Source organism: Rousettus aegyptiacus, unplaced genomic scaffold (genome assembly GCF_014176215.1).
Source record: "Rousettus aegyptiacus isolate mRouAeg1 unplaced genomic scaffold, mRouAeg1.p scaffold_m13_p_1, whole genome shotgun sequence".
NCBI classification, from domain to species: domain Eukaryota; kingdom Metazoa; phylum Chordata; class Mammalia; order Chiroptera; family Pteropodidae; genus Rousettus; species Rousettus aegyptiacus.
The window spans coordinates 106,488,771-106,502,037 of NW_023416284.1; the positions used below are offsets into that span (position 1 = coordinate 106,488,771).

The window sequence follows — 13,267 nt, forward strand, 5'->3', positions numbered from 1 at the left end:
AAGTTCATGATAATAGTCATATCTTAATGTGCAAGTTTCCTATTAATTAAAGCCAAGGTAGCCTTGATTTATCATAGTATCATACTTCTACCTTCAATCAGTCTTTGTGCTTGAATTTCCAAGAACTAGATAGCTTGCATTTCCCACTTTGTATGCACCGAAAGATTTTATAAAGTGATAGATCTTTGAAGTCACAGAGGTTTATTTAAACAAAATAGGTATGACCTGAACTGATAACGATAGCAGTTGTTACACAATTACAGACATCTCAAGTTCTGGAAAATATACTCATGTTCAAAAACAGCTAACAGCTAATATTGACTAGCAAACCTGTAAATTTTAAAGAAAATCAACACACAATTGCAAAGAGCCCCAATTTGTGGTGTAAATATAGCTTTTATAATGTACTCTCATCTCATTCTTCTAAAAGAATTGCTCTGCATTTATGAGACATGGTGAGGAGAGGTATTTTTCTCAATTTTTGTTACCATATATACAGAAGAGTTTGATTGCTTGAGTTGGACTCCAACAATTCTTAGCTGTGGGACTTTAGCAAGTATTTTATCTCCTTCTTATTATATAAGAATAATAATAATGGTATCCCTCCCCCTCAAAAATATCTATCAATATTAACAAATAGATATAAATTTATGTTTACTTACAAAAGAAATTTTACCTAATAGAATATTCTGTTTAAGTATCAATATACATGACACTTATGTCTAATGATCAGATACAGATATATATAATAATGAAAGTTTATGACTTTTACACACCATGTACCTTTTGATGACACAGAAGATACTTCTCAATGTTACAAATTCCAGACATTATTATCAGCACTGATCTATCAGCACCCAATCTCCTTACTAACAATGATAATGGCAGCCGTTATTGTACAATCTTCTAGGCACTCTACATGCAGGCACTTATTTAACTCTCAAAACAAACTTATCCTTTAGGTACTGTTACTGTTTCCATTTATGAATGACAGCAAAAACTAGGAGCTATGCATAAAATCACACAGATAGGAACTGAGACTATGTGAGAGTTTACATGGAAATATATGTAGGAGGTTAGGTATTTTTAAAATAGTTTTTGTTAAGATAGAATTCACATACTATACAATTTACCTATTTAAAGTTTGCAGTTGAAAGGTTTGGGTATATTTAGGCATGTGCAATACCACAACAATCATTTTTAGAACATTTTCACTTCAGGAAGAAACCCCATATCCTTGAGCCCTAAGCAACCACTAATCTTTCTGTCTCTATGAGATTTCCCTATTCGGGACTTTCATTCAAGTGGAATCATATAGTACATAGATTTTTGTGACTGACTCTTTTTACTTAGCATAATGTTTTTAAGGTTTATTTATGTTGTAGCATATATCACAATTTTATTTCTTTTAATGACTGAATAATATTTCCTGGTATCGATATACCACCTTATATTTATCCATTCATCCATTGGTGGATATTTGGGTTACTTTCAACTTTTGACTATGAATAATGCTGCTATTAATATTTGTGTATAAGTTTCTATGTAGACATGTTTTTATTTCTCTTGAATATATGTGTAGGAAGATAATTGATGGATCATATGCTATTTTCATATTTAATCATTTGAGGAATGGCCAGACTGTTTTCTGAAGCATCTAGACCAATTTTAAATTCCCACCAGTAGTGTATGAGAGTTCCAATTTCTCCAAATCTTTACCAACACATGGTATCATTTTGACTCTAATATCCTAGTGGGTGTGAAGTGATATTTCACTGTGGTTTGTATTTCTCTAATAACAAATCATGTTGAACATCTTTTCATATGCTTATTGGCCATTTGTGTAACTTTTTAAGAAACATATCTATTCAGATCTTTTGCTTATATTTTAGTTGGGGTATTTGTCTTTTTATTGTTGAGTTATAAAAGTTCTTTATATATTCTAGATATAAGCCCATTATCAGATATACGATTTGCAAATATTGTCTCCCATTCTATAGTTCATGTTTTTACTTTTTAGATGGAATCCTTTGAAATATTAAAATTTTTAATTTTGATAAAGTTCACCTTACCTATTTTTCTTCTGTTGCTAATTCTTTTAGTATCTTATCCAAGGATTCTTTGCTAAATCCAAAGTTGTGAATATTTACCCTTACGTTTTCTTCTAAGAAATTTAGTGTTTGTTTTCACACTTAGATTTTTTATCCATTTGAAGTTAATTTTTGTAAATAGTATGAGGTAAGGATCCACCTTCATTCCTTTGCATGTGGCTCTGAATTTGTTTCAGCATCATTCATTGAAAAGAATGTAGTGCTCTTTGCATCCTTGTCAAAAATTAGCAGATTCATTAGTTTATTTCCAGATTCAATTCTATTTCATTGACCTATATTTCGATCCTTGCACCCATACCAGACTATCTTGATTACTATTACTTTGTAGTAAATTTTGAAATAGGAAAATTTAAGTCCTCTTACTTTTTCCTTTTTCACGATTGTTTTTGGGGAAGTTACATTTTAAGTTCACTGCTATCACGTTAATTACTCTCCTCATAAAATAAAGTTTCAAAAGCATTCCCATTATTTGCACCTTTTGATTGATTAAATTTGGGTGCACACGAGTTCAGTCTTTAAGGATACATTTTTTCTTTCATAGATTTAGCACTTCTGGTTACAGAACTTGAGAAAACTGACTTTAATGATCATCTTTTAATATTTTTGTTTTATTAGGGTATTTCCTTCAGAACAAGGTTATTCAACAGCATGGTGAAAGTTTAAGCCTCTGCAAGGCATGAACTGCTTCTCTGCATAGAGGGCATTCAACAAATATTCCTACAGTATTTGTCACCCTTAACAGTAACAGTGCTTAAAGAAAACAAAGTACTTCATAAAATTAAATGAGAACTAAACATTAATACAATTAAAATTCTTCCTGTCAGCTACCCTAATATTGTGTTTTTGGGCTTTCCCCATCCACAGCTTTATCTTATTGGATATATGAAATAAATGTCTGACTTTCTTATTGTGACTTAATTTTATGTTTTTACTCTGTTTCCTGAATGCCCTATGAACACATTTCTTCATTTATGTATTTTAGACTTCAGATTTATAAGTGGCAGAGACCAAGTCTATGTAATTTTCTCCATGTAGCAGCAAATACTGACCCTGGATAATTTTTATATGTTGCTATTAATAGCGTACAAATCTTCCCTGGAAGAAATCATTGTGATAATGAAAAGTAAATTATTAAATATGATTTGGGTTTTTTTTTTTTGCCCTTTTGAGCAAAATAAAAGAAATTTTTGGCTCATTAATAAACATAAGACTGGCACTTAGAGCTGGAATTTTTGTTTTCCAATGATTAACAGCACTTTTTCTTAAGACTTAAGCATGTATTAGCCAAGATATTAGGGTATCAAATGCACAACATTTGGAGTCTAGATTCTGCTCCTGGTTGTGCCACTAACTAACTGTGTGACATTTAACAAATGCCTTTACTGTCTGAGCTTTAATTTTTTCATCTCTAAATAAGTGTGGAACAGGATGAATAGTTGACTTCTATGATTCCTCCTGGCTGTAAATCTGTATAATTCTGTTGTTCTCTATGAGATCTACTGAAAAGTCACCCTAAAAGAAATGAACTAACCCTGGATTACTAACTACGAATTTGTTCATTTAACAGTATTATTCCACAGACACCTATAATGCTGTTTGCGCCTTAAAACTCTAATATTGCAATGCTCCCCCCAGCAGCAAATCATGCCCCTTTAAAAAATGATCCATAATAAATCACCATAAAAAAATGATGGTTTTAATAAAAAAATAAGAAACATACCTGGGCACCACCTGCACTTCCCCAAACCATGAAGTTTTGGAACAAGGTGGGGCCAGTTACATTATCCCAAGGTGGCTGAAATTTAGGGTATACAAAGAGACCACACCTAGAAAGCAAAACAAAGAGTGAAATTCAACCAATTTCTATGTTTTGAACACTCACTTTTTCTCATTGGAAAATATAAAGGTAAAGGTAATGAATAGGGGAGAGTGGAGAATAACCTGTGACCCTATCATTGCTCATTCCTCAGCTTTTCCTGTTTCCCTTAGTGATCTGTTACTGGATCTCAACAAGGTGCCGACTGCCATGATCCCATTCTATTCTATCAGCCCATCTCCAGGTTCACACCCTTCCCAGGACTCCAAACACCTTTCTCTAGCCCTTTAGAATGTGATCCCTGATATTCTATCAGTTGCCTTCTAGTTTTACCTCTTTGTAGGAATGTGGATACAAGTACCTTTAATTGCCCTAACTTTTGTTCTTCTTTCTAAAATGCCCTATCATTGTGGTCTCCTGGATACTTTCTTCCCTCACATTCCAGGGCTGCTAAGACCTGCTAGATAAAAACTTTATAATCTTAATGATGATTTCAAGACACGTGTATTAATCTTAGCCTCAGCTGACACTTCGACATGGCATAGCAATTGTTCTTAATACTTATTTCACTCTTCTTATCATTTTCTATTATAGCAGTATTCTCATACTATTTTCATAATTATTTGTAGTTAACAGTTATTGAGTTTCTACTACATTCCAGGTATTCTTTTAGATGAATTGTATGTCATTCCTAATTTCACATCAAACTTTTAATGTAGATCTTTCCCCATTTTACAAATGAGGGATCTGACTTAAAAAAAAAAAAAAAGTGATTTACGAGGAGTAAAGTCAGGATTTGAATCAGGGCCTGATTTTGACTCTGAAGTCCGCATTTTTCCCATGATCTCACCATGTTTCCCAGTCCTTGTTCTTAGCAGATGACCTTATCCTCTATATAACAAGAACTTTAAACAAGTCCCTTCTCATCTTACAGTATACAAGTCACAGGCAAAGAACCTCTTCTCCAAAGCTAATTTCCCAAGTCAGTTCCTAAACCCAGGCACTCTAGATTTCCAATTGCTCACTATCATTAGAAGTTTAATTGCTCTTTCTACTAAATTATCCTCTGGCCACAAAAGGTGTACTCTGTCTTGCTGCCCTCTCAAGTGACTTCTCTCTCCCTTTCCCTTCCTTTCGCCATCACACCTCTATGATCCAAAATGCTTATAAAGGTGCATCATCAAATAGCATATGGATATCAAAAGTTATCTGAATGTCATACAAAAAATGTTAAACCATATAGGACTTATACCCAAAATGTAGATTAATTTTCCCAAAGTTACCTTGTACAAAAATGTGCAGTATTGCGAGTGAAGGAGAGAAGTGGAGCTTGTGATGTCTGGCTGGTCACAAGATGAAAAAAGTAGCCATAACCGGCAGCATACACCCTATTTCCCTATGAAAATAAGGATAATTAAATAAGAGTTATTCCGTATACAATAGTTATTCTATCTACAAAAATTGTTGGAAAGACTCATCTGTGCTCATTCTTCTTTTCCATTCACTTCTTGTTGAGGTATATTGATTCTTTTAAGGACTCATTTACTTACCACCCACCGATCTGCCACACAGCCCTAGGAATCAAAAATATTCTCATTTCTCTTCTTTCAGGCAGCTCAACTAGACTGTAATTTGTCCACTTCAGTAACTGGCATCTCATGTTAAAGTGTCTTCAACAGTGACAGGCTTACGTATGTCATCTAATCCAAGCTCTCCTCTTCGTGTATGCAAGAATTTACAGAGGCAAAGGCATACCACAAAGCAAAGTCTCCACAAAGTCTTCTCTCTGATCCTTTGAACGAATCAGTACTTTGGCTATGGGCTGAAAGCCAGTGATTGCACTAGCTATGCCTTAGTTCTGAGTTTAAATACAACTTAAATCTCCTCAATGTACTTTTGTACTGATTAGATCATTTAATCACTGTAAGGCCAGCGCTCCTGGAAAAGGCCCCAGGGGCAGGTCCCCGCCCCTAGCTCCCGCCTGCTAGCCACCTGAGGCCCATGGACCAATCCACGGGTGCCAGGACTACACTCAGCGGCGCCAAACCGCTGCACCAATGAAAAAGCCCCACGCTGTGCTTTTGCCTTTTTGACTCTTCCCCTTCCTGGAAGTGACCCTTAAAACCCTGCCCTGACCCTGCCCGGGTTCGACTTCTCTGGCCCGTTTCTTCGGGACCAGAGAACCTCTCCCAGGTCCACTTGCCTTTCAATAAAGGACGCCTGTTAATCATGAGTAAGACTCTGTTGAGTGGAGGAACCTTACAATCACCTTATTATATTTATGAAATTTACTATCTAAATAACTTAAAGTCTTTTATGCTTATATAAACATAAATTCTCCATTAGACAATATAAGTTTGGGGCTTTAATTTCAATTGAACTAGACACAATGAGATATTCTTTATAAATTTAATGAAGTACCTATAATATGTTCATTGCAATATAATATATTTTAAGACAAAATTAAAAAATAACTCCCTAAAGAGTCTAATATTGTACACAGAGGTATTTTCCCTGGCCTACCTGATGTTTATTTTGTTTCTAACACTTCGAATCGAGACTCGATATAAAAATTCAGTTTTTAAAAAATTCTGAGCCCAAATTTCTGTAAGATAGCCGTGGATTAGCTGGAGCTAAAACAAAGGGGCAGGGGAGAGGCTGCTTTTCTTAGATTATGGATTATTTTACCATAGTCCCACCCTTCCTGCTTCACTTATCTATGATACTGGCCTAGTCCTTTCAGACATTTAATTTGCATCCTCTTAACTCCAGGCAGTAAAGTCAAGGACAGGATGGCTGTTCCCTGTTTTAGTGGGAGGAATGATGGGCCAATAGATCAAGCTGCAGGATTAGTATTTGTGTGCATTTGTCCTCTCTCAGCCTGAGAGGCCTGTCCAAGGCTAAGAGGCCTATGCCTATTCAGAGAAAAAAAAAAAAAATGTTAAAGAATAGGCTGCTCAGCCTGTCTCAGGCTTAAGCCTGTGTTACAGGGACAAAGGGATCCCCAGTGGCTTCATCTCTGATCACCTGGGGATTCTCCAGGGCCTGGATGGTGAGAAAAAGAATGTCAGCGTGTCCTCTCTGTGAGTAACTCAGTCTCTTAAGAGTATGCACTGTGGGACTAAGATAGCTCATCCTGAACATTGGCATCAGGACAAAGAAAAGAGTATGGAGAGCAGGGAGGATCATAATGCTGTGCAGCCCAAAAAGGCATTAAATATCTTTCTAAAAAAACAACACTCTGGAGCCATAGTTGCCTCTATACAGGGCTCAGGAGGACTATGCTATGAGTATCCTGCTAGAACAGTTTCTTAAACTTTAGTGTGCACCCAGGGTAGGTTTGCCAGATAAAGAAAGAAAAGAGAGAGGAGGAGGAGGAGGAAGAGGAGGAGGAGGAGGAGGAGGAGGAGGAGTAGTAGGAGGAGGGATGGTTGAGGTAGTTCTTCTTATGTCGTGCTTCTTCTTCTTTCCTTCTTCCTTCCTTTCCGTTCATTCCTTCCTTCCTGCCTTCCTTCCGTCCTTCCTTCCTTCCCCTCCTCCACGCTCCCTCCATCCCTACCTCCCTCCCTCCTCCCTCCCTCCCTCCCTCCCTCCCTCCCTCACCTCCCTCCCTGCCCCCTCCCTCCCTCCCTCTTCCCTCCCTCCAAAAGAAAGAAGAGCTCAGTCAATTTAAATTAAAAAAAAAACTAATCTCTTTTTAAGTAAAAGTATGTTCCAAATACATTGTATGAGACATACTTACATTACTCAGTAATTATATATCTGAAATTTAAATTCAGCCAGGTATGTCTGGCAACCCTGACCTGTGGTATATAAAATACATATTTCTAGGACCCTCAACCAGATATTCTGACTTAGTGGATGTTGAGGCGCGGTGAAAGGATAAGGGACAGAATTCTGTACTCTTGAGCACCACTGGCGGTTCTAATGCAGGTGATCTTTTGACCCTTATTCGAAAACTACTTCTCTAGAGGTGACTCAGATATTAACACTGTACTGTCTAGTGATAAAGAGTTCTAGGAGAAGATCAAAGAGGAGGGAAACACTGAGAAGAATTCATTTTCTGGCAATCTTGTCATGAGCTATTTGAGAACTCAGTGTAAATGGAAGCCACTGTTGAAATAAGAAAAAAAATAGAGACCTAGAATATTAGGGTGGAAATCTGTTACCAGATCCCAGCAAAAAAGTTGCTTAACTCAGTGCAAGTTATACTTTGTGTTGAGTTTTTTCTTTCCCTTAGAATAATTTACCTTTAGTTTCTTTTAAGTTATGACCAGGTATAATGATAATACTCATAGTAAAGATTTATAGAGAAGCTACTACAGTCCAGGTACCAGATTTCAGATTCTCATTTAATATCACAACAATTCTGAATTATGTGTTATTAAATTTCACAGACAAAGAAATGAAAGCTTGGAAATATTAAGTAACTTTTCCAAAGTCACAGAGTCAGAGCTAGCTTCATTAATGTCTAAGCCTGAATGTGTCAGGAATCATAGTCTAGAACAGAGAAATGAAGTCAAGACTCAGAACCAAGAAGTACAATGCAGTTACATCACCAGGTCAAGGGCAGAATGGGAGAGTTTGCTATGGCCTTCCTGATAATGAACAAATCATTGAACATTTTTTGCAGAAGTTAATGTATCATGGACATTTAAATAAGATAAATTACAGAGAGAAATTAATTGTTCAAGTAAGCCAGTTCTTAGAAGTATGCATTTATATAATCCTAAAAAAAAGTGAGTTAACCCTTCAGGCACCAGGTAACGAGGTAACCTGGTAGACAAGACTGAGACAGTGATAGTGTTTGGTGCTACATAAATACAGGTTTCCCCAAAATAGAAGATTATATTTTTAGGTCAGATTGAACTAAGAAGTTGTTTACTTCACACCAAAAATCCAAACAATATAAAAATCCCTTTCATCCCCCAAAAAACATAGGATAAAAAAAAAAAAAAAAAAAAACCTCAGCTCAGAGTGCACAGGGAGATAGATATATGGGTAAGGATTTGGCCAATTCCCAATACTAAGAAGGAAAAAACATAACATTTTGAAGAGTGCATTTAATGAGGACAGTGGTCCTAAAACTCTAGTATTACAGAGATTGAACCTTATCCAGGCTTAAACATAAAGTTAATGAGGTCTGGCTACTGACGTTGGAATGTTGAGCAACTGACAGAAGAAAAATCTGAGACTGTCTACAACTTTTATTTTATTTATATCATTATTTAATAAATGTTATTTGATTATTATTTAATATATGGACATGGTGGTATGGGACAAAAAAAAAGAATTACAGGAGGACGTTCTTACCTACTCAGGAACAGAGCTCTTTCTCACAGCCTTTTACACAGCTCAAGTTTTACTATACTCTGAGGAAGTAAGAATAGAGAGTAACAACTCCAATCATAACCTTTTAGTTCTAGATGTTCTGGATTTATCCTTAGGCTGAGTAAGCACATTTCATCCCATAGCTTCAATCACTCTGGAATAATATTTCATCAAATTTAATTCCTAATGAAAGGACTTTAAGTATTATTAAGGTAGTTTCCCTGAACCTGGATGACCAACTGGCAGTCATAACACACCAGTACCCTCTACAGAAGGAGGCTTTAAAAAGCCTCTTCCTCTGTGGTGTGCTACATGTTCTGCTACACACACACACACACACACACACACACACACACACACAGAACCAAGCAAAGTTAATATGGTATAAAAACTAAAATAGGTTGTTTTAAAACCACCAATACTCAACTCCTGCTTCCTGTGACAATAAGAACCAATGTCAAGTAGTTCAATCCTTCATCCTTTGGGGAAGTGTGAGTGAGGACCCGCAGGAAGCAGCCAGGACCTGGTGGGGTAGCCAGCACTTCCTGACACAATTATCAATGCTGTTTCCTTAACTTTAGCATGTTATTCAATGTGGGCCCCATGGTTCTCTCATCCTGGGTGTTTGTAATTAGCCAGCCACTCCATTTCTCTCTCAGTTACAGAACTGTTTTCTTCTTTTGTGGACCAGAGGCTCATTCTCTCCTGTGCTTTGATATTTTGGATTCTGAGTGTTTCCTAAATATTCTGATTTAAAATTCTAATCACACATTTCACCTACCACATGGTACTCAGCAAAAGTAACTTCTGTGTATCATTTTAGGTAATGTTGAATTACTATAGAAGATGCTAACATGACTTCAAGGAACAAGGGTCATCTCTCAGACTCCAATTATTTTGAGGTAGCCTAGTCTAAAGTGGTGGTTGTCAGTCAAAGATGATTTTGTTCACCAGAGAGCATTTGGAAATCTCTAAAGACATTTTTGATTGTCACAACTCAGGAGGTACAGCAATTCTACTGGAAGTCAATGGGTTGAGACCAGGGATGCTGGCGTATGGAAGATAGCCTCTCACAACAAAGAATTATTTGACTAAAAATGTTAATACTTCCACGATTGAGAAACTCTACAGTTTAGACTGGAGGTATGTGTTGTCAAAATAATCCACATCCACTTTCTAGCAGCCTATCTCCAAATTTTGATGGGAAGACCAACTTAAATATAAAAACATGGGTAATTAAAATAAGAATGCTTTGTCATTCTTTACAAAGAGGGTATTCATATCTTTTTAAACAATCAATCTGGCATTAGACATTCCTCAAAAGAATATTTATTAGCATTGAATCAGCTATCTCAATTCTTCCCTCATGCTGGAAACACATGACATGCACTCATGATTCTTGGCTTTGGGAAGAATTTCTGTCACTGAGTTGGCAAACATAAATGCCCAATATATGTATCTCTTCAGCCCTCTTAGGTACACAAGGAGGTAACATAGCTGTTGATTCTCAATTATGATTACAAAACTGGAAACTTCCTCATGAAATTGTACATGAAGCCCACCTTCCGCACAGATTGTGCTGAGTGTTGTAGCTCTACCATACCTGTGAGTCATGAGATAGGTCATGAGTATAAAAGAACTGAGGGGTAGGAGATGGGGGCTTCTTAAACAGTTACCTTTTCTGCAAGTATACTAGCAATGAGAAAGGTGCACTAGATGCTAGAAGTGATATCTCATTTGGACATAGACCTCCATTTTATTACCAATCAAATGCTAGTTCATTACCAAGACTCTACCAGGAGGGCAAAAATTCAAATGTTTGATGAATACATTGCAAGAGCTACATCCTTATTCATCACCTTTGTCAGACAGGCACTCAAAGAGCACATATTTTGAGCAAATGACTATATTTGTTGAATCATCTACATTAGTGCCTTTAGTATTTACAGAGCATCTGAATAATCATATATAAATGTTTTTCAAGTGCATTTATAGTTGGACAAGATAGTGCAACTTTGGTCATCTGTTAGCTGAGGAAGCACACTTTTCTTTTAAAAGAATCACCTGAACAGTTGGGTCACATTACTTCCCAGTTCTTTTACTCTCCATTCTGATTGGGTATGCTACAAATGATTCATGAGGAAAAACCACATTTTTATGCAGGCAGCCGGTAGCTTTTGGGGAAAGGTTTAAGGCAAGCAGGGAATTTTGTGTGGAAATCAATTTTTTGTGGAAGTCAATGTATTATGGACATTCAAGCAAGAGAAATTCCAGAGAGAAATTAACTGCTCAAGTAAGCCGGCTCCTTAAGGTATGCATCTACAGTCACTAGAAAAAAAAAAAAAAAAAAGTGAGTTAACCCTTCAGGCAGCTCTTAAATATACATTAGCTATTGAGTGGAGAGAGCGAGAGAACTGAAATAGAGCCTTTAAACACAGAGTTCCTTACAAAATCGATTCACAAACCAGAACAAATTCTCCTCAGATTAAATGGGTGTTTCCAAAGGGTTCATCTTCAGAGTTTTTCTGCGGACCATCCCGTACGAGAGTCTGGTCATTGGAAATTTCCTACACCATAAATATTAGACACTCTGGAGTTCTGGAAGTGAACAGGCCCTCATTGTTTGAGATCAGATATTTTCCAGCCTGAAGTTGACATAGGTTATGTCTACTACAGAGGGGGAGCCTCTGGACAGATAACAAGGAATCTCCATAAAGGGAGAAGCCAGAGTTGCTGAGGAAATGGAGTTCTCTAAGAGCTACAGGTGATGCATGAAGAAACAGTACCAATCTGTTTTTGGAAAGCATAGAAAAGGCCTATCTAAGGAATATACAAAGGAATACCACAAGTCCCCTGGAGACTCAAAAGGGAATATCAGGCTTGAATCCTCACTGGCAAAAAGGCACAAGATCAGGTTTTGTTTCTTAGAAAAACTTCCCTGGACTTGGCTCAGCTGCAGCCTGGGCAGGGAAGCAGGCAGACAGACCACTTATGGCTACGAAAACTAAAAAGGAATACCATATTTGAAATCCCCTTGGACTATGCAGGGTTAAAGGCGAGTGAACTGTAAAGATGGCTGACTGGAAATCAAGGTAAATTCCATGTGCTGTAGCTATATGTTTGGTCCTTGGCTTTGGGTCAGGGCAATTTGGGAATAATATTCAACCACAGATCATTGCAAAACTTAAGCATCAATTCTGTTTCTTCACTGCCTGCCCACCAGGTCAGAGGTTTCAAGGCCAGACTCATTTGGATGGAAGAGAGAGTTTAGGCTTGCAGGGTTGGTTGCCCAGGTACTAGGATTAAGTCATCCTCTCTAAGTCTAAATATGAGCTTTAGTTTAGATAATACTATTGCCTAATGTCAATTCAATTTCTTGATTTTGCTATTACTCTGAGGTGATGGTTATGATTACATTATCATTGGGTGAAGCTGGGTGAAAGTCACACAGAAATGCTATGTTATATATTTGCAACTTTTTGAGTCTAAAATTATTTCATAATTAAAAGTTGAAAAAAAGAAAAAAGAAAAATCTTATTTAATTATAGTAATATAGTGGGTCTCAAAAATATTTTGCCAGACTGCAAGAAAACCAAAAAGCAAGGCAGATGGCATCAAAAAGACTGAGCACACACAGGGCTTGACAGCATTCCCTTAAGGGGCAGTTTGACTCTAAACCGTTCACATAGAAGGACATAAAAGCCACCACCCATGAAACGGTTCCTCAGAATAAGAAACATCTCTCCCTTGAATATCAGAACAACCCTAGAAGGGGGAAGTTTTTTCTGCCACATCTTTTTCTGTTCCACACATTACATACACACATAGACACACACACACACACACACACACACACACACACACACACCACATATTGTTATCGTAGCTTCCTTATTGTCTTTCTGGAATAAAGGTATATTTCTAAAATATATTTTTTAAAGTACTCTGTGTATTGTCCACATAGGGCACACTTAATAAATACTAACTTTCTGTGTACTCAGTGACTGAA

General features: G+C 36.8%; 1 protein-coding gene across 11 annotated transcripts in view; it reads right to left on the bottom strand.

The window, feature by feature from the left end:
* Positions 1-13,267, bottom strand: part of PKHD1 (PKHD1 ciliary IPT domain containing fibrocystin/polyductin) — a 405,020-nt gene that overhangs the window by 221,490 nt on the left and 170,263 nt on the right. For all 11 annotated transcript variants that reach the window (XM_036218764.1, XM_036218741.1, XM_036218730.1 and 8 more), the window contains 2 exons: positions 5,211-5,323; positions 3,832-3,937 (listed from right to left, as the gene is read on the bottom strand). In XM_036218764.1, coding sequence (XP_036074657.1) covers positions 3,832-3,937; positions 5,211-5,323 — 219 coding nt within the window. The remainder of the gene's footprint in view (positions 1-3,831; positions 3,938-5,210; positions 5,324-13,267) is intronic.